The sequence below is a fragment of the Octodon degus genome, unplaced genomic scaffold (assembly GCF_000260255.1).
Source record: "Octodon degus isolate 3935 unplaced genomic scaffold, OctDeg1.0 scaffold00148, whole genome shotgun sequence".
Taxonomy (NCBI): Eukaryota; Metazoa; Chordata; class Mammalia; order Rodentia; family Octodontidae; genus Octodon; species Octodon degus.
In genome coordinates this window covers 5,044,675-5,066,880 of record NW_004524724.1, presented here as the reverse complement: position 1 = coordinate 5,066,880, position 22,206 = coordinate 5,044,675, and the positions used below count along the sequence as shown (strand labels likewise).

At 40.9% G+C, this 22,206-nt stretch overlaps 1 protein-coding gene across 5 annotated transcripts in view; it reads right to left on the bottom strand.

Annotated features, from left to right (window-relative positions):
- Ubr5 (ubiquitin protein ligase E3 component n-recognin 5) overlaps positions 1-22,206 on the bottom strand; it is a 128,539-nt gene that overhangs the window by 40,814 nt on the left and 65,519 nt on the right. For 4 of the 5 annotated variants that reach the window (XM_023702299.1, XM_004642258.3, XM_023702300.1 and 1 more), the window contains exons 13-26: positions 20,312-20,429; positions 17,073-17,257; positions 13,787-13,896; positions 11,782-11,894; positions 10,461-10,604; positions 10,260-10,371; positions 9,945-10,099; positions 9,503-9,700; positions 7,505-7,715; positions 6,447-6,573; positions 2,068-2,219; positions 1,536-1,631; positions 1,077-1,200; positions 450-547 (exon numbers count right to left, since the gene is read on the bottom strand). In XM_023702299.1, coding sequence (XP_023558067.1) covers positions 450-547; positions 1,077-1,200; positions 1,536-1,631; positions 2,068-2,219; positions 6,447-6,573; positions 7,505-7,715; positions 9,503-9,700; positions 9,945-10,099; positions 10,260-10,371; positions 10,461-10,604; positions 11,782-11,894; positions 13,787-13,896; positions 17,073-17,257; positions 20,312-20,429 — 1,943 coding nt within the window. The remainder of the gene's footprint in view (positions 1-449; positions 548-1,076; positions 1,201-1,535; positions 1,632-2,067; positions 2,220-6,446; positions 6,574-7,504; positions 7,716-9,502; positions 9,701-9,944; positions 10,100-10,259; positions 10,372-10,460; positions 10,605-11,781; positions 11,895-13,786; positions 13,897-17,072; positions 17,258-20,311; positions 20,430-22,206) is intronic. The other variant, XM_023702301.1, reaches the window with a different exon arrangement.

Sequence of the window (22,206 nt, the reverse complement as noted above, 5' to 3'; positions counted from 1 at the left end):
ACACACACACACACACACACACACACACACACACACACACACAAATTCCTTATTACATATATTCCATCTTTATTTCTCCATAGATTTTACACTAGCCATTATGGAGTATGTTTTGCAAAGTCAAGAACATCATAGCAGCTGCTTTCTGATGGAAAGTAGAAAAATACTATACTGCAGAAAAGCATAGATACATCATTTTTTAGATGACTTTTTTTTTTCTTTTGCAGAACTGGGATTTGAACTCATGCCCTTACACTTGCCAGGCAAGTGCTTATTCTACTGAGCTATCTCCCCAGCTATAGACACATAAATTTTTAAAACAAGACTTTTTTGGATGATTTCCAATCAACTGTATCATGTATAGATACAAAAATAAGGCTTAAATAACTATAATATGTACACAAAAGAGAATCTATTCAAATTAAAAAATAAGCACCTCACTTAATTACCTTTTGCAATTTTCTGGGCTGTTTCTAAGATGGTGATTGCAGCAGGATAAGCTCGGCCACTTACAGCTGACATAAATGGGGTCATCCCTCTAGCATCCCTAAAATGAGAAAAATTGTACAGAAAACACATCATTATCCATTTTGACTGTTAAAATAAGCGCTCCTGGCAAAAACAACATTGTGTTTTGTTACCAGAAGGACAATCTTTATCTTAACACATGAATATATGCTCTGACCAAGCTAACAATAAAGGTCTAAGCTGCAAGTGGCGGTGCACAGCTGTAAACCCTACACTCTGGGAAACTGAAGCAGGACTGAATGTTCAAACCTGGCCTGGGGAACTTAGTGAGATCCTGTCTCAAAACAACAAACAAACAAACAGGCAGGAGCTGGGGACAGAGCTCAGGGTGAAGACCCAGCATCTCAAAGAAAAAGCTGTCCATCTGTATCCTTTAGGGACTGCTACATGGTGGAAAAGAGAGCTCAGAAGCACAGAAAATGTGATGGAGGTCCTGATAAAGTAGTTTATCTTCACATAAGATAACTATATTTTCTACGAAGAATTACTTAAATAGAGCTGCCGAGCTAATACAAACTTCATAGGAAAAGTACCCTAAGTCTTCTTACTTTGCAGAAAGGAGTTCTCGCAGATAGGGCTGCAGAACCACACTGTCACACAGCAATTTTAATATAAAATGAGCATTCGCCTTTCGATCCTTGGACTCCACTACGGAAGGCTCTGTGGAAGGACCTGTAATTAAGCAGATTCATTTGATACCAAACCACGAGTAAACAAACCAGAGTAAAAGTATGTCCCAACCTAACAGAGCATAACATTAAAAAAAAAAAAAAAAAGATTAACGTTCTAGTATTGGAAATAAACTAACTTCATTAACATAGTCACACATATTACCGACCTCAATTACTTTCTTAACATAGCAAATGTTTTCACTGACACACAGAAATGTGCAGAAGACAGAAAACTAGATGCTTCTGAGATAAATGTGCAAGTCTGTGGAAACCTACACCTGAAGTCTGTCTTTGTCTTTCCCAGTTCCCAGGGAGACGGAGCATGCACCATCTTACCTGGGATGGTGGAGGTGCTCGGGCCTTGGCCGCTGCCAGTCGCTGCTGTGGTGAGAGATCCCACAGCAGGGGCCAGGATAAAATCAATGTCACCATCTTTCAGCAAACAGAACAGCAGGATGTACATCATCATAGGCAAGACACCCTCCCTCATCCCCTAACAGCCTTAAGGCTGCCTCTGTGAGATAATAGTTGAACAGGACAGAGGTCTGAGTGGAAACTTATTTCCCAAATTATAAGAGAAGGAATCGACTAGGCAAATTACGCATTTATCTTGGCACTACCAAAAGGAGGACTATCTAGCTTTTTCCAGTATAGAAAAAAGTACCTTATAAGATTGGTACCTGACAAGAGTTCTTACAATGCCAATTTTTAAAACACTTCCTAAGACAAGTTTAAAATAACTAAGGTTATATTCATCATGCTATTTTCAAACATTTCCAACATCTAAATATCCCACTAAAATGTTCAATTTCTTTTCTATCAAGACCTTGTCTTTTTGTTAAGCACTAAGCAGAATGAGAGCCCTTACCGGGATCCATTGCAGGAGGGTCAGGAACCCAGCTTGGGGGTGCGATTGGGGGTGAGACCGGGTCCTGGTGGTCACTGGATGAAGTGCCAGCCTCATGTCTTCCCAAGCCAGCTGCTCTCAATGAACGCCTCATCATCTCCCGCAGCCGCAAGCTGGAGAACATGGGCAGAAGCAGCACTCACCACAGGTTGTCACGCAGCAAAAGGTACACAGACCTCCTACTTTGAGAAGGTGCAAGTATACTCTAAAGCAAACACGCCAAGCAGGGAAGCCAGTACAAATGCCAGTTCTGGAGACCACAGAGTAGCTGGTGAGGGACAGAATGAAACTATGGGGGCCCTGCACCCAGGCCAACACTAAACCATCACCACTAAGTTCCTGACAAACCTCAGTGGGGAACAAAGATGTATTGAAAGATTAGCAATAATCTCTCTCAACAATTAGATAAATGAACAGCTAAACATTAAACTGAAGTTTTTCTGTCCCCTGTTTATGAGCAATAAGAACTAAATTTAATAATGAACATGAGCAAATATACTGATTACCACAAAACCAATATTGTTAGCCCAATTAAATACCTTTTCTGTTACCTCAAAAACAGGTAAACTAATATCCTCACAATGAGTATTTCAAAAACAAAAACCAATGTTGTTTTTTTATTAAAAAAAAAATTTAACAGTACAACTTGCATCCAAAAGAAATTAATGAAATTAAATTAGAGCCTGTAAAATATATTGTTAGATTAAGGTCTAGGCTGAATATGTTTTCTCCTGCTATAAAAAAAAAAGATCCTGTACAAGTATGCACATCACTAAAAAGAAAAGGAAATAATCACACACAGAGAAAGACCTTATCAGGGAACTGGTGACTCCCCAGGTAAAAGCCTGGAGTTTACCTCCGGATGAAAGCTTACAAAGGCTACAACATTAACAATTTCATGTCGGACTAATAGCAATTAAGAAAGAGCACAAATCCCCTCACTTGGCCACCATTTTATTCTACCTAGATCAAAGAGTCAAAACCCCAATTTCAAAGGGGAGATAGCACATAAAGGCCCTTATTCTTAGTGCAGACTTAATACAAGCACAAGACATTTCTGATGCACAAGACTCAGTGCCTCACTACATAAGTAAAATGCACCTGAAAGAAGTTTGAAAAATATTTTTAGCAAATGCTTGAACTTTTGATTCTAATAATTACCCAATCCAAGGTTAAATATGTTTTCTATATCAACGTTTTCAATTTTAGAAAAAAAATTTTAAATCAAGTCACAAAAATTTAAAGGCTTTTTTTTCTGTATTTAGGACAGGGTCTACAGGGTCTCACTACATAGACTAGACTTGTAGTGATTCTCCTGTTTTCAGCCTCCCAAGTGCTGGAATTACAGGTGCGCACCACCATGCCCAGTCCCATCATTATCTCAGCGCCCCGGGGGCAGGGTCAGCATGATACACTGGGAATCGAACTCCAGCTGTTGCGCTCTGCCTAAGCAGGCGCTTTAGTCTGCTGAGCTATCAGGTCAGCCCAGAGGCTACTTTCAAAAACGTATCTACTTTGTTTTTGTTGTTTTGGCTGGCTTGTTTATTTTTTCAGAGGGGTGGGGGGGGTGCTACAGCTCAGGCTGGACTTGCTAAGTAATTCAGGCTGGACTCAAACTACCATCAATCCTCCTGCCTCAGCCTCCCACAAACTGGGATTACAGGAGTGCATCACCATGGCCAGCTCAAGAGTCTACTTTGTAACTCTTATTTATAATGTTCTTTTTGAAATGGAAGCACTCTGGAAGATCCTGCAAAGTAAATTTTAATGTCTCAATATATTAGCTATTATAAATTCACTAATAAAATCCATATAGAACATTCTTTTATTGTATCAATATTATCTTTTCCCCAATTTAGAAATCTGAGTGTAAGAGCTTTTCTAATACAGAAGGGAGCAGGATCCAGTGATTAATTCAGCCAAGATCACCTCCCTGCTCAAAGTTGTCACCCAGAGGAAAATGAAGGCCCCTTACCAGTGAGAGCACACACCAAGTGAGCGTCTGTACTACACTGCTCAACACAGACACATGGGACCCTAATATGGCGCACTCAAAGCAGAGGGGGAAAAAAATCGGCAGTACTTGAGAGGCACTACCACTAACATAAAAATCAACACACATCTTGGGCATCCCGAGAAGAGTGCTTACCCCAGGGTCACAGCCAGAATGCCCACAGGGTCAGAATGGAATAGGCAAGGGTAGTTGAAACTAAGAAACAGGAAGGAGGGCCCAATAGAGCCATCCATTTCTCTGTGTGAATGCTCATGCAAAGGCCTTTGAATTACAGGAAGGAGAGGCAACACGGCACGAGCCAATCCAAACAAAACAGGAGGGCTAGTCTCCAGCCTCTAACTCAAGAATAACTGCAGAGAATTGAGATCCCAGTCTCATCTTCAACTCGAAAACTCCCAACTCTGTTGTTGTCATGTAGTCAAGTCAATATTACATGAGGGGGTCATTCCTTGTCATTTTTAAAATTGTCCTTAACCTCTTTTTCTTCATTAGGTCTTGGGAACATTTTAAAGTACAATGCCCAGCTCCTCAAATATTCTTAAAAAATAAAAAACAAAAAACAAAAAAAGAAAATTATTCTTCAAGATCTTGTACACAATTCATGAAGATTCACCTGGATCCCCAGTGGCCGAGGGCAATACTGAGGAGATACCACCTTGGCTGCTAAGATTCAGAGTTTTGACTCTCTTCGTATTGGCTTGCCTGCAGTCATCATGTTTGCTGACAATATGGAAGAAGTCAAGGATGATGTAATTTCCTCTTTGTAAGCACGTTATATCCATGCTACAGAAGCCTTAGAATCCAGTCATGTTCAAATATAACACTGTGACAAAAAAGCGAAGGTCATGTGTCTTCCAGATTAACAATCTCTAGAGCACAAACACCTGCAATCAGATGCACCAACCATGCTTGCCACTAAATCTGCCCTGGACTTGGGGGTTAGCGAGTCACATAACAACGTGAGTCAAATCATCGTGCGCGGGCATTTAACAGTACTCCATTCAATAGTGCCACCGCGTCAGCTCTGAGCTTACCGCTCAGGAATCCCAGCCTGCACTCATCAGGGGCATCGCCTAGAGATCCATTGCAGGCTGGAGGAGGGTTCACTCCAGAGAAGCAGTCTGTGGACTTCCTACTGCCCGGCGTGGACAGAAGCTTCCTGCGCTTCCAGCTGCTCAGTGGCAGCCCTGAGCTTGAACTGTTAAGAGCACTGCAGTGACATCTTCGGCAAATGCCTCAAAGGAGCTTACTCTGCAAATTATTTCTGTGAGCAACGCATCACCCACTCTTGAAGCTCCTTTTAGTCTTTGCCTTCAAAATAATCCTTACATGAAAAAAGCTGGCAGCAGTGGCATTGGACCAAGCATATCAGAGTCCAACTGGATTTGCACCTGTAATTTCCCTGAGAAATGAAATACCTGAAATAATTCAGACACTAATTTCAGCATGAAGAATTTAAATTGCTTTCCATTTTCGACCAAACACTCTGCCTATGGTCCTGATAATTTCCTCTTTGTATAGTGTATGCCATGTCTTTCTACTGTTTTAAATTATAATTTGATCACCTACAGATAGTTTCTGATCAATTTTACTTCTGGACATTTTTGCATTGAGAAGCTATCAACTTGGCAGTCTTGTTAGTGCCAATTCAACAACTATTTTTTTTTTCCAGAGAAAAGTGAGTATGGAACCGTGAATAGGCAGTTTGAGGTAGATTTTTACAACCTACCGTGTTACCAACGTTGAGCAGTGCTTCCATTAAAGATGTGTAAGATTCCTGGAATTTTGGCTCTACCTAGTTTTATCCTACAAAAGAAAACTATATTCTGAATTCTGTGTATCACCTACTCAAATACTTTGCAAATTTTAGCATGATAAAAGACTTCTCCATCCCACAACTCAGAAAACCCGAGAATTTAAACAGTGAACATTTGTAATACACATCAATCTTCCACTGCTTCCCAGAAGGTAAGACAGCTGAAAAACTAACCTAAACAGGCAATATGAGAATTAAGGGTTGCAGCTCTTTCAAGTCCTACAATGTATTATTTGTTCTCCACCTAAAGAAAATAACTTTCTAGGAAAAATGACAACTTCAGAAAACAAGAATCATGTTTCAACTATTTGATTAAGTCATCTAAAATACTGTCAGTCTTTTATTCTATACTTAAAATCTTAGTTATCAGATTATATTTCTTAGAGTATTACTGGGAAGAATCAAAACCACAACAAAAAAAAGGCCCATCAATTCATGCATATGATAAGAGATATACTACTTTCTTGATTTTTTCATCCAATTAAACTTTCCTTGTAAAAATCACATTACCTTCGACTACTTGATGATCCAGCCCGATTACCTGGGCCATTACTTGAGACAACTGATATTGCATTTGCAATGGCCTCAACAGCAGAAAGCCTTTCTGCAAATGTGTTTCTTTCAGAGCGTTCTGCTTCTGAAACATGAAGGAAAAGAGTAATTTAAACTTTAAAAAGCATTAATGTTAAGCATGCACATGTCTCTAAACACAAACTGCTATGCATATTAGTGCTGAACTACATATTAAATAACCAATGACTTAATTTCTTTAGAGCCAACAGCATATCACAGATTGAACAACAACCTTTAACACACAATTACTTTTTTTTTTTTTTTTTGCCTTCTTTTCTACCCCAATGGTAAAAAAAAAATAAGATCATTTTTCAACAGACTGAAGCTTGGCTTTCACAACCAAACTAAAAAAAGACGTACTCCTCAAAACCTCAGCCATACCTCACCCGATACTTCTACACATAATTCTCTAGTGTACTCCAAGACAATGAATATAGAGTTTAGCAAACTGCAAACAAAATTCTACAATATTAATCAGTAGAACTCAAATAAAGAAAAACTCAGAGACGTACACAGATACATTTTAGGTTTCTAAGTTCTGTTTTGCCAACTAGAAGTTCATGGCAAAAAAAAAAAAAAACCTTCCAAAAATATCTAACAATTCCCTAAATTAAAGCAGATTGAAATTTACCTCAACACAAATTGCCTCAATGTACAAAATAATTCCCACACAGTGCAGGTCACCTGTCACAGTAAAATTAGTAAAGTTCATTTACTGTTGCATAGCCAAATTATATTATTATCACAGAGAAAGAATTAAAGACAGTAAAAACACACTGACTAAAGTGTTTACGTGCTCATGTTACACATCCATCCTAACAAGAGGACAGTCACATTTCCTTTGGGGAAAAATCAAAACTTCTAATATACTACAAAAACCAAAGTAAACACACATACACACAATTCTTTATAGTGGCTTACTTTTAACAGTCATCATATTTTTAAAATTCCCTAAGCCTCCCTTTTAAACTGTTCATGCTAGCTTTTGCTCTTACCCTCTTCTTCTTTAGTTTCCTTATTGCTGGTTGGAAAGCAAACAGATACGCAAGCATGCAAAATATTCCGGTTCCCGTCGCAACGGTGGCTGATGAACGTCTGCAGCACCTGCAGGTTCTGCTCCAAAACCACCGCCTGCTCGAGATTCACGAGGTACTGGCGACAGGCCTCATAGTCACAGCGCAGGATGTGTTGCATCAAGGTCTGTTTCTGCACTCAGACAGATTGGAAAAAAAGCTCAATGAGCCGACCCAGCCCAGCGCTCACAGAAGCAAATGCCCATACAAGTGACTGTCAGACGGCCAAGTGTAGAAACTGCCACAGTGGGCACAATAGTCAAAGGCACAGGACACTCAACTCAAGAGGCGAACTGCATGTTGAGCAACGGTAATGAACCAAATTCATGTCCAGGCTCTGAGAGGAACAGAGTCCCACTCTTCACCTCCCACTTCTCCTGTTTTGTCCTCACCTCAAACATGGGCCAGCAGGGTCCAGCACAGCAGGAGGGGCTCAGAGCAACCTTTACTCACTGCCCTTGCCCAGCCAGTGTCCGCCACACCCCAGTGGCACTACTGCCCTTTACCACCCTGATGCTGAGAAAGTTATGACTCTTCTCCAGAACCCTGGTGGTCCTGCTCAGCACAGCCCCTTTACATAAAAATGGGGATTGAAATTTGCCTCAGTAAATATTGCTTTAATGTATAAAACAGTTCTCATGGTATTCCAAATAATTCCACGTTCACTTCTCCAAAATGTCCCTGTCCCCATCCTCCATTTACCATAGCCTTCTGCTCAGCAGCTCTTCCTGCTATCAGCTGTTCATGATTTTGCTCATCTAGAACCAACACCACTGCTGCCCTCCAGCTCCAGAAAGCTCTGCCCCTCTATTGGCTTCATCTGATAGCAGCCTCATGATTCCAAAACCTTTTGCCCTCTTTTCCCTCACTGTGACCCCAAAATGTGTGGCCATCAGCAAATGTTACCAATTCACTAACAACATATCTAGTGTATCTGGAGTCCACACTTCTTCTTGGTGCTCTGGGCTGAGCCAGGCACCAGGGCTGTTGTCGAGGCCTCCCTCATCTGACTCTGTCCCCCAGTACTCTCAGCACACATGGGGGTCTTTTCAGAGTCTAGGTCAGTGACAGCAAGCCTTTTAGAGCTCTCAATGATACACAGCTGTGGCCCGCATGCAGGCATTCACCACCACTGTTCCAAGTCAACCTCAGCAACACAAGCAACAACAGCTTCCAGTGAGGCTGCTGCCACAAACACATCTAAAACCAAACACACCCACTCAAGACACAGCTTTTCCCCTTTCTTTATCCCATTTATGTCTCACCACACCCAAATCAGAGGCTATGCAATGCTGCTTCACTTCCTGCCAATCTTCTTACAAAGCTTTCCACTCAAACTATCAGCCCTCCTCATTTCTAAGAGTTTGAGTGTACTTTGTTTTTAACCTAGATTACTGTAATTAGCCTGTTAAATGATCCTAAACACCAACTCCTCCCCTTAAAGTTCACCCTTCATTACTGATGTTTCTTCAAAACTTGAGCTAACATTACCAGCTTAGAATCCTCCTCCTCCTGACAGTCAGGGAAGCTGCAGCCCCTTAGTTTGGTACACAAACCTCTCTGATGCCTCTCCATCCTTCTCAGTCACCACTGGCTGACACTGTGACCCCTATATTCTGGGGACATCTCAGGGAGGGTCCCAAAGACTGCAACTGGAGCCTTAGGAACACCTCAAAGTGCAGCCAGGCAGACAATCTTGTCAGAGTGTGACCTTCTGCCTCCCAGGACTGTGCCTCCCAGGACTGTGCCTCTCTCACCCAGCCCAGTGCAATCCCCGGTCCCCATTCCCCATCTACCCACCCACCCCACCCCCGTCTCTGTCACGGTCTTCAAGGGAAGCCACAGTCTTCAAGGTCATTCCCTAGACTTGGGCAGCGCCTTCTCAATCAAAGCACCAGGTAGTCTCCGAAGTCAAATTACCTCAACAGCCATGATGATAATAGCAGCTTTCTTTTTGATGGTTGAATTAGCAGGCAGGTTCACTAGAGAATGCACACCCATGCCAAGACTACTGATCGGGGGCAGGTCAAGCCAGTCAGGGTCCCTAATACCTCCCATGCAGTCCTTGGCCATGGGGTAGATGGTACCATTTCCATCTCTAAGAATGATAGGGGATTCCTGGAAGAGAGAGGAAGAAAGAAACTTTGGCTCCCAGTCAAAATGATTTTACTAGGTATATTTACTTTTTAAACTTGATGTTAGTAACACTGGTCAAATTTTAAAAACCCACAATGAAACGTGTTTAGTGTTCTAAATTCCTTAATACTTTACGAGAAGTAAGCACACCAAAGACCAAAACCCCAAACTCTGCAAACTGCTGGTACTGCCCACCGGTGTCTGAAGCCAGGATAAGGCCTCTCACCTGCCCAGCAGTGAAAATGGCCACATTCCTCTCATCCTGACCGAGGAAAGCAATGCTGCTGGTAGGAAAATTATTTTCCTGCTCAGCTTTTCCTGTCGCAAGATCAAAGATACAGTAGCGCACCCAGTTTCCAGTCTTCAAAACAGCATGCACACCTGCACAGCAGATAAATGGGAAAAGGCACGGTCACACACCTTGAAGGATCACTAATAAGGACTTAATTCCCACAGTTACCATGAACTACCCACACCCTAAACCACACGAACATCCACGTGACACACGATATGCTGACTCAAAGACTCAGAAAATCTTTACCTTTGGAATCTACATTCACTGCTAATATTTCTGTTTTTTCAGGGATACAAAGCTTTTTAGGCGTCCTTTGAAAGCAGTCTGGAACTTTCGGCGTTCCTCCAGTTTTGACAACCTGAACAACACACCAAAATATTCCATGTTCAAACTCCACAGACACCCAAGAAGTCACTCAACATGGCCTGCCAGCGCCTCTGCACGCACCTGCAGCTCATCGATTCTCAGCAGCCTGCAGTCCTGCAGAAGCGAAGATGGGTCCGCATCAGGGCCAGAGCTGCCCTGACAGCTGCTGCTGCTGGACGTCCCTGGGAACTTGACCGCGACATAGGCGCCGTCCACTTTGAGCACCTGCAGCACAAGCAGGAGCACGGAGTGGTGGCACCGCACAGGGCAGCTGCACGCACAGAACACATCCAGCACCGAGGGCAATGCTCTGCTTCTGGATAGATTTCTTTAACAACCATCAACTGATAAAACTAACTTGAATAGAAGCACAAAACTGTGCTGTTCCAGTCTATGTCCAAGGCTTAAGAAACTGACCCACACAGTGATGACAGTCTGTGGGTGGTTGGCAATTAACTGAAAAGGAATTATAATCCATGAAACTGTCTCATCTTCTCTGCTAGTTTATTTAGACACAGGGTCTTATACTGTGCACCTCAAACTTCCAGCGATCCTCCTGCCTCAGCTTCCTGAGTGCTGGGATGACAGGCATGTACCACATCCAGCTCCCCGTTTTGTTTAAGGCAGCACTACTTGACAGAACTTTCTTGAAGACGGCAATGTTCTTCCTCAGCACTACCCAGCAAACCTATGCAGCTACTGAGTGCTTCAAGTAGAATTAATGTGACTGAGGAGCTTACTTTTAAGGTTATTTAACTTTAAATAAATACAAACAGACAAAATCAGCAGATATGGTGGTGGTCAGCCCAGGGACCGAGTGGGCAGTGGAGAGAGACAGGCAAAGGACATAGACTTACAAAGTGCCCCTACGCTACTAATGCTTCACTGCCAAGCCAGAGGGAATGAGCACCTCCAAAGAAACCACTGGCACCTAAATTCCAAAAGCAAAGGCTCTCGGGAAGGCATCAAGAGAACTACTGGGACACTCACACTGCAGTGTCAGGAGAGTACAACACTAGATGGTGGCCTCTGCTTACCTGACTTCTTCAAAAGAAAACTCTCTCAGTAAGAAAAGAGGAGAAAGTGAAAAGTGACTCAGGGAGGAAAAAATTTTCCAATTTTAAGGAATGATTTTTAAATATCCCCAACCATTTCCATTCTCATTGTCTAGTAGCTCCAAGAGTGAACTGTATCAAAAAGTAAAGTACCTGGGCAACTTCTCTGAAATCTAGTATCGCCCCCCAAAATAAGGATAAAAAGCAGCACATGCCCAAGTGCTCAGCGACAAGGGTGCTAGAAATGAAAGGGCCACCCAAGAAATGGGCTCCCAGATGCTAGCTGCCAAGTTCCCCGCCCACTCACAGCTCCCTGGGGAGTTGCTCCCCAGGGGCTGCCAACAAACCTTGCCCACAGGAACATTCTTCACGTCCTCCACAAACACAACTTCGCGAAGAGACCACTGCTCTTCATTCACCTTTTCCTCTTCCTTTGGGGCAGGTGTTGATCGACGTCGTTCTTAGACAACAACAAAATAATAAGTACCAAAAAGAAAATGTAAAAAGAGACTTTATAGACTGCATCTAAATATATGGGGGAGGGGGGGGGAGAGAGAGACCAGGGATACACAGTTGAGGGATACACAGCTGAGGTTTCTAAATGAAAACTTTAAGAGCTACTCCTTTCTCAATGGGAGCTTTATGACCATCTTTTATTTCAAAAATAAATTCACAGTGAAGAACCGTTAATGTTTAACTATACTGACACTATTACAAACAAGTGTAAAGAATCAAAAAAATATATTTTGGACTTTCAAATGAAGGTTCTCTTATCAACACTTAAAAAATGAGGATCTACTGGGCTTCCTTTTTTTTTTTTTTTTTTTTTTGACGGAACTGGGGATTGAACTCAGGCCCTTGCGCTTGCCAGACAAACACTTATTCTACTGAGCTATCTCCCGGGCCCCATACTGGGCTATTTTTAAAGTTATCACGTAACTATTAAAGTCTGTTATTTAAGAAGCTCTTAAAAATACTTTAAGTCCATGGTACAGTATTAAGTTAAAACATATGAATTCAATAAATCCTAGAAAATGTTGTGACCACCTTTTACCAAATTTACAAAATAGTGTTTAAACAGAGAAAGCATATATTTCAACTACTAGCAAGCAATTTCCTTCTAGTACTACAGTGAACTTTACGTATATTTGAAAACTATAATACCCAAAAACAAAACAAATGATCAACACCCTTTCCATTTAAGCTGTCCAAAAATAAAATAAGCCTCAAGTCAATAACTTCTGAGAATAACCCACTAATATTATAGACTGCTAGACAGTGTTTGATTGTTTAGTTGAATTCAAACACCTATAGTATTTAGATGCCAATAGAATATTCACCTCTGACAAGACAAAAAAAATTAAAATTAAAAAAAAAGATACAAAGGAAAGATCATTTTGTATTTATATATACAAAATAGGATAAATTTACAGCTACTTTCGCTTAACTCAATGAGAAGAAAGAGGTGTACTAACAGTGTTTGGACAGAATATCCTGTCTGCTTCTTGTACATGGATAACCACTAAGAAGATAACAATGTACAGAGTATTGACTATCAAAACTGTCCTCTTAGGGCCGGCGAGATGGCTCAGTGGAATAAGCACTTCCCTGGCAAGCGCAACAGCCTGAGTTCAATCCCCGGTTCCACCAAAAAAAAAAAAAAAAAAAAAAACTGTCCTATTAATCAGGTGTAAAACTGTCTCATTCATATTTATTTCTCAATAAAAAAATATTACAAAAGCAAAATACAATTAGAAAATTGATTAAACTATTTAGAAAAATAAGCAAATCACTATAGAACCATCATAGAAGTTGGACTGGTACTTACTTGAGCTATGAAAGCAGGAATAACATACAGGTATGTCTATAGTACAGACAATGTTCCATTTCCTAACTGGATAGTGTTTACTTTATACTTACTCATTAAAATGCACATATATATATGTTTTATGACTTATTATGACATGTTATAGTATATAACTTTTTAAATTAAAAAAAGAATTAAAGCATGTTATGTAAAAACAAACAAACAGTACATTCCAGGAAATTTATCTAATTGTCATGGGAATGGTAGGTGGATACAAAAGTTAAAAAAAGTAAATTATTAGTATTTTTCTAATGGTAAAAAAAAATCATTTCCCTGCAAGGAAATTACAGCTGGTAAGGAGATACGCTATGTACATTAATAGCAAAAGGAACCTACGTGGTATGTTAACAGAGCGGTTCAGATTTGTTTTATTGTGAAAAAAAATAAATAAAATAAGCTAGCGAACATACAACTTATATGAAAAGTTACATTTAAACCATGGTAGAAGCTGACAGGCCCACATACAAGCCCAATGGGAAACTCACTGTACGGCACAGACGCACTGCTGGCGATGGAGGACGCATCACTGCAGGTAGACGCTGGCGATGGAGGGGGCCCCATCTCTGTCTTCACAGGCTCCTGTTTGCTCTCAGGCCTAAGGTAAGAGAAAAGATTCTCCTCATAACTGGGAAAATTAAGTAACAGAAACTTTTCAAGTAATGTATTAAATTCATTCTTATAAGAAATCAACTACTAACAACTCTCATGAAACAACATGATCTGAATGCTCTGAAGAGAAGCACACACCACACATTTGTTCTGTGGGACCACAGACTGCGCCCAGGGCCTTCTGCATGCCACAGCGTGGATTTCCAACCAACACTTTGCGAGAAGACGGGAACACTGCTGTGCACAGTGTGAGTGACTGGGGACAAGCACTCTAACACACTTGATCTAGAAAGAACAACAGCTGCACTTCATTCTCCAACATGGCTTCAGCCAAGACTCTCGAGCAGGCAGGTTCCACACTCTACCCCCATGAACAAAGACAGGAAAATTCAGCCATCTGCCTGGCAACAAAGGCAAGGGCTAGGGAAAACGCCCAGGCCATTGTCATGACTCTAAGTGTGACGGAGTGTGAAAGTCCATTCTCAGCCCCCTGGTGCCAGTGTTAATAAGCTATTCCTCTTCACTGCACTAGTTCCCTACTGCTCGACCTAGCGATAGCCACAATTCAGGAATTCTGTACATGCAAACCAGTGTTTCTTTGCTAACACGCAGGAACCAGTGTCTAGTCATAGTCACTTGCAACTCACAACCCCATCTAGATACTGTGTAACCCTTTCAACTCTCTTGCCTGTCACCTTCATCAGAATTCCCTTGCGCTGAGAAGGAAGTAATCCAAAGGCAGGTCAGCCCATTCTCACATCATCCCAGCAAGCAGGCTCTGCATGCAGCAGGCAGCACTGTCACTTGCTTCACAGAACCGGTGACAGAAGAACACAGCACGACTTATCTCCAGCACTCCAAGGCAGGCCTTTCAAGAGCTGGCGTAAAAATGACTGTCCTCAATATCTCATTTCGCTTAACTTTTGCACATGTGCACTAGAACAGGCTGAATTCCAGAAAGTGTGAAGGCTTCGCCACAGGATTTACGTAGCACACAGCAATCATTGTGGTTATAATTAATATTTGGGGGCATCAAAAACATTTCAGGGGCTGGGGAGAAGCTCGGCAGTCTAAGTACCTGCCTGGCAAGCACAAGGACCCAGGTTCGATCTCTAGTACCGCATGCCGAGCTGGCCCCGGAACCACAAGTGCACCTTGCCAGCCACCGAAACCAAGCATGGTGGTACATGCCTATTAGCCCACTGCTGGAAAGGTCGAGACAGGAGGATCTCTACAAGTCTGAGCTGCGTAGCAAGACCGTGTACCAAACGAATAGACAGACAGACAGATGATTTTTTAAGAAAAATTTTTAAAACTTTCAAATGGCTACATGTGATATTACACACTTAAAATCCCAGAGACTATGAAAGCATGCACACTGCCAAATCTAGGCCAATCTCTGAAATTCTGAGAGATCATGTCACAAAATAAGAAAAAGAGGATTAGGGATAAAACACAGCTTTCCCTGGGTTTAATCTCCAGTCTATTAAAAAAAAAAAAAAAAAAAATCAAATGTTCTTTAAAAAGGTATTTGGTTCCTTTTATTTTTAGAACAAAACTCAATGAATTTTGATAAGCTTATTAACCTTTTTTTTTAAAGACAGATGTGAAAAAACTAAAAAAATATTTTTAAAAAAAAGATGTGATATGGGAGTTTAGCAGAGTGTCAACATTATACCGACAAAAATACATAATTAGGCAGAAAGTGTAATAGAGTATAATCGCTCTGGCTTGTTAAAAGATTGTATTTTTGTATTTTTTTTAATCCTTGTGGTTCTGAATTTCTGACTTTCTGGGTTTGCACAATGCAAATTATATTACATATAATATATAATATAATTACACTTCCATTTTTCAATGGTCACATATATTTATAAAATTATTTTAAGACTTAAAGTTTTTAGTTCATGTACCAAACCATCAAATTACAATCCACAGTATTTTTAGAGATGAATAAATTTTAAACATGCAGAGTTAAGACATTCATATCTATCTCTAAACATTAGGCCAGTCCCAGAGTGTGACACAATATAAAATTTATTGGCATTTCTTTTTACACATCTCTCCAACTCCAAGAAGGTTTACAAAGCCTCTGTGGACTTTTTTTAAATTGATGTGGTACAGTACACCTGTAATCCCAGATCTCTGTGAGGCTGAGGCTGGAGGGTCACAAGTTTATGCCCTGACTAAGCAACCCAGCTAGAGCCTGTCTTAAAATTAAAATTAAAAAAGGGTTAGAAAGGCCAGGGACATAGCTCGGTGTAAAGACCCTGGGGTCAATCACCAGTATCGCAAAAATTAATGAATTAATTTTAAAACTTTCCTCCCAGCACAAGAACCTGTAAGACCCTTCCTACAATTAAGATGCAGACAAAATGTGTGACAGAAATAATATACTGGGAGGCTAGGGCAAGAGGAATACTTTTGAGTTTGAGGCCAGCCTGCCTTACAAAGTGAGTTCAGGTCCTGTAAACTCTCTCTCAAAAAGACAAAATAGATGGACATATGCATGGATGGATGGATGGATGGATGGATGGATGGATGGATGGATGGAATAAAGGAAAGATGACAGACAGACAGGAAGAAGAGAGGGGGAATGGAGGGGAGAAATTACATTATTAAAGGAGAGTGGAAGATAAAATCAGGACTAAACACATTACTACTGCAATCAACACCTACAAAGAACAGAATATAGTAACCAAAGAGAAGATATCAGAAATGAAAACCCTATGCTGCCATCCTGGCCACCACTAAGAGCAACTACACACTGCCTGGTGTGGGGTACACACTGCAATCCCAGCTACTGGGAAGAGGAGGCAAGAGGATCTCAAATTCAAGACCAGCCTACACAACTCAGTGAGATCCTTTCTCAAAATAAAACAAGGACAAGAGGGGAAGAGAAGGTAGGGGAGGGGAAGGGAGAGGAATGGGAACTAGTAGTATAGCTCAGTGGCAGAACACTTGCCTAACATTTGCAGGTTCCTGAATTCAACGCCCAATACAGCCAAAAAACCCAGAAGAACAATCACCACCCTGAACTATACAAATGGGAATCAACTTGCAGACAGCAAAGAGCAGCAAGTCTTGCTTTCCATGTCTTTGTATGTGCTCACATCCTGGACATCCCCACACATACACACAGCACGCACAGGCAGCACTTACTTGGCTTCGGTCGCTTTGCCAGCCTTTTCCATGCTTTTCAGGCTCTCAGGAGATCTGAGTTGGAATCTGCAGCTGTCGTTCATATTCCATACAGACTCCATCAGGACGCCCACTTTCGGAATGCCAGCACTAACTGAAAACGCCACTGCACCCGCATGGTAAAGAGGGTTATTTCTTAAGCACACCTAGTAAACAAAAGAAACCACCATCAAGAGATCTAATTTCAAAACAAAGTAGAACAATTATTTTAAGTGTATGAAAATGCAATACATGAAAGTACTGCTTTCCAGGCTTGCTAATACAGCCTCACACAATAAGTAACACTAGCAATGCATCAATTTAAAGTTCTCCATCAAGAAAATTTATTACTAAAACTGAAGAGCAAGAATAATTTCAGTGTGGTTCCTAAGTACTTAGCACTGATTTTAAAAATCCATCCAGGAAATAACTAGCTACCAAAAAGACTAAACAGAAATACCAGTAAAGAAACTAAAAAGGGTTTCATTAAAAAGGTAAAATGTAAAGAAAAAATACTATGCTTTTTTTTGTCTGTTTCTTTTAATTTGAAATCACTTTCTTCCTTAATTCATGATATTACAAAATACTATGCTTTTTTGTGTTTCTTTTAATTTGAAATCACTTTCTTCCTTAATTTATAATGTTACATAGACTTTATGACTTCATCTCTATGGGTGTTCATTTGCTCTACAAGATTAGTGTTTTTAGGACTCGGGATAGCCCAGCAACCTAATAAGTTGTTTTGTTTTGTTTTTTCTGAGACAGGGTCTCACTAGTTCAGGCTGGCCTTGTGTTCACTTTTTGTAGCCCCCAGGTTGGTCTTGAAGATTCTCCTGGCTCAACCTCCCAGTGCTGGCATTACAGGCATGCGCCACCATGCCCGGAATATGATGATGCCCCACATCCAGGGGATCTGGAGCTGAGCTCCTGCAGCATGTGGGGCCGAGAATCAAACTTGGGTCATTGTGCTTGCCAGGGAGATGCTAATGCCTCTGAGCTATCTCTCCAGCCCCTCAGCAGCATAATAAATGTTTTCTATTAGCCATAAGTGTCACTGGACACTGTCATTTTGTCTTTTTCTTTGTTTTGTTTTGTTTTGCTTTGCATTGTTTTGTTTTTTTGTTTTGTTTTGTGATACTGGGAATTGAACTCAGGACCCTGCGCTTGCTGGGCCCTGCCATTTTTTCTTGTAAATTAAAAAATACTAGTTAGGGGCTGGATATATAGCTCAGTGGCATAAGCACCTGCCTGGCAAGCACAAGGTCCCAGAGTTTGATTCCCAGTACTTAAAAAAAAAAAAAAAAAAAAAAAAAAATACTAGTTATATACTACTTTCAGGAGTTGATAACCTATATAATTCTCCCTGACAGAGACTAACCTCAGGTTACACTTTGGAAGTCAGTGGCCATATAATATATCAATAGCTCTACCTTCAATTTAAGCCTTATCTTTGCAAATCTCTTCTGACGTCTCCAACAGGCCAGTCTGAATTAACATTCTGTTCAGTCTCCTCGTTAACAAATGCCATACTCTGTTTGACTAGTGACATATATGAAGGCAATGTTTTTGGAGGCTCTAATTAGAAGACTGTGGACCAAATGGCCTACAGTTGCAGTTCAAGCAACGCACAGCTGCGTACCAAGGAAATTCGGAGGCATGAATGGGGAAGACAGATCTCTGATGAACTATGACTTAGAAGCAAGTTTCACCCACAAAGTGTCAGATCCGACTGGTGAAGGGTTAAAGCATAAAAGAGGCTCAGCAATAAATATTTCATTAAAAAAGAAACTTGGCATGTTATAACATGTTATTTATGGTTAGTGACTGACTGTGTGCTGTGGACTGAACCGAGAGCCTTCATACTGAGCTATACCCCTGTCTCTTCTGGTTTATTTATCTTTTATCTTTTTTATTTTTTGTAGACAGATCTCAGGGTAACTCAGGCTGGCCTCAACTGAAAGCAATCCTCCTGTCTCAGCTTCCCAAGTTCTGGAATTACAGGCATTTACTACAATGCCCAACTGAAACCGTGCTTTTAAAAACCACAAGATAAAGAATATAGAGGCTATTCTGTTTTAGTGATTAAAAAAAAAAAAAAAAAAAACTGGCTGAATTTTAAAGATTATACAAGTTCCTAAGCATTCACCATAGTACTTGCTATAGTACAATATAAACATTACATGTTTGATCTGAAGATAAACCATCAGACTTTAAAAATTAGAAGTGGGGGACTGGAGAGATGGCTCAGTGGTCTAAAGCACCTACTTGAAACAAGCTTGCCAAAGCACAGGGACCGCGGTTCGATCCCCAGCACCACATGCCAGCCAGACCCGCCCCCTGGTGGGCTGAGCTGGCCACACACACACACACACAATAAATAAATGTAATAAATAAAAATAAATAAATATTTAAAAAAAAAAATTAGAAGTGTTTCAAGGACCTGAGTTCAATCCCCGGTTCCACCAAAAAAAAAAAAAAAAAAAATTAGAAGTGTAACAGGTCTCAAATTATTCTGACCTCAGGGCCTTTTTCACTATAAATATTAGACAGTATTATAAAAATCTTGTGTTTATATGAATCATATCTATTTTAAGTAGTCAGTAAATTAAATGTACTAGTAATTAAAACTGAGAATTTTAAAAATATTGACAGGAATGAAACCATGTAGTAATATAAACAATTCTTACGACAACTAGCTACATTTTCAAAAATGCTAGTGAGAAAATGGCAGTATTTATTAATTTTATAAATCTCTTAATGTCAGATTTAAACCAGCCAGTGTCTCCAATCACCTGCTGCAGATATGTCATTTTGCCTTGGGTCATTCAGACAGTGGGTTGGCTGTGTGCTTGCCCTGAGGGCCAGAGCCTCTGTGACAAGGAGACCACCTTCCAGGCCCTGTATGGCACAGGGATGTTGGCTCTGCCACCAGGAAGAAATGAACCTTTTTCAGTAGAAGTGGCTCCAGGCTTTATACTTCATAAGTATCAAGTGAGTTTTTAAACCAGGTAAATATAGGAAGCAGCCACCGGAAGCTCTACTGACATGAAACACAGTGTATAACACGTTACTCAGTAATCATGTTAAGCAGAAATGAAGTGACACACACAGTGACACCTAGCCCTTCAGGTGACACACATCTACCCACAGGGGCTCCTAACAGAGAGTGTGGGGCTCAGAAGGAAAAGATGGGTTTGGGACAGCTTAATTCTGCCACTTACCTGGGTACCAACAGTGATGTTCGGCATGGAGGAAATACCAGCACTGGATTTGGGCTTCTTATTTTTTGCTCTAGCTTTCTCTAGCATTTTTTTCCTTTGACTAAAGGGAACTACACCCCTGAAAAGAAAACCATAAATTGGCCAGATGAGAAAAAATACCATCAAATAAATGCAAAGTTATACATGTTATCAGTTAAGTAGTCCATCTCCAATACTTTTGCTCAGAATACCATTAATATGTCCAAAGACTCTTAACTGCAATTTGTTCATACATTTAATAAATAGAAATGTATTTGTTCGTACATTTAATAAATCTGGTTTTATTAATCCTTTACGATTGTTTTATAGAAAAGGTATCAACTGATATTTTTCTTCCAGATAATTACATATCATTGGAGGCTCCACTATATATTTTGTGCCAATATAAATTTATTGCATTTCTTTAAAATGCTACAAAACACAAACTTAGGACACCTTCTAAGAGTAAAGCTCTAATTAAACTATTAATACAATTACATTAAAGCAAAACCAGAAACCAACCACCCTACAAGGGCTGAAGATGTAGCTCAGTGGCAGAGGACTTCCCTAGCATGCATGAGGCCACTGGTTCAAGCCCCAGTATCACCTCTCTTCCCCAAAAAGAGATACCCTATATGAGATACTCCATACTTCTAAATAGGTAAAAAAGCAAAATACACATGTATGTATGTATGTATGTATGTATGTATTTTTAGGTCAGAGGAGATACTACAATTCCCTCTGTGGTAGTTGATACATTGTGTCAACTTCGAGAGTCAGCAGCTTAGCTGGATGGGCTCAGCCACTCCACACTCTAGGGCATGGAGGGCCAGCCCTAGAGTGACTCAGCACTTAAAGGGTATATAAAGGGATTGAGGAAGGCTTCCCAGCCATCCATTTTCTGGAAGCTCCATGCCACTTCACAGCCGTGCAACTTCCTTGGAAGAGCTTGATCTTCATAGCTGAGCCACTTTGGAAGCGCTCCAATCTTCACAGCAGCCGCCGCCAATTCCTTAGAGGAGCTATGGTCTTCGCAGTCAGCGTGGAAGGGAGAGAAGCTTGACAGATGCCATAGCTGCTGCTCCTTCCTCTGTTCTTCACTGTTTTCTAATGCCATGAACTGCTGCCTTCTGCCTTGTGCTACTCTACCCAGGGGACAGCCGAGTATGGACTGAAACCTCCATAAACTGTGAACTAAACTGTGTTTACCCTTTCCTGATTTTGGGTGTTGGGTATTTTGTCACAGCATTTAGTAAAAAGCAACCAAGACAGAATTTGCTACCAGAGAAGTGGGGTCGATGCTGCGACTACCTGACCATGTTGTTCAAGAACTTTCAGGAATGGCTTACAGAAAGAGATAGGAAAGGTTTAGAGATCTTGCCTACTAGCAAAGACCTGAGATGACTTCGGCTCTTCCACATGGGAGATTCTCGTCAGAGCTCAGAAGACAAGAATGCTGACAGAAAGCCTGCCTATAAAGACCAGGCTGGGGAAGTTTCTGCTGGGAAGGACTGCATTGGTTGTTGGACTGTAGATGATCTGTGTTATGGTCTGGCAGAAAACTTATCTGCATGTTGCTCCTGTCCAGAGACTTTGCCTGAGACTGAGATTAAGTGCACTGGAGTAGTGAATCTTGCAAAAGAAATCTAGAGGGAGTCAAATGTTGAGGTAGTGGCATAGTTATTGTTGGGGGCTTTTAGTCAGACATATGTTGAAAGTCAAGAGCAAAGAGCCCAACAGGATGATTTAAAATGTTGTGAGTTTAGCTAGAGAAGAAGCGCCAGGAAAGCTGTGGACTGCAAAGATGGAGCTGAGTGGCCCAGGAGATGCTCAGTAGGATAAGCGGTTGACTGGCAAACACAAGGATCTGAGTTCAA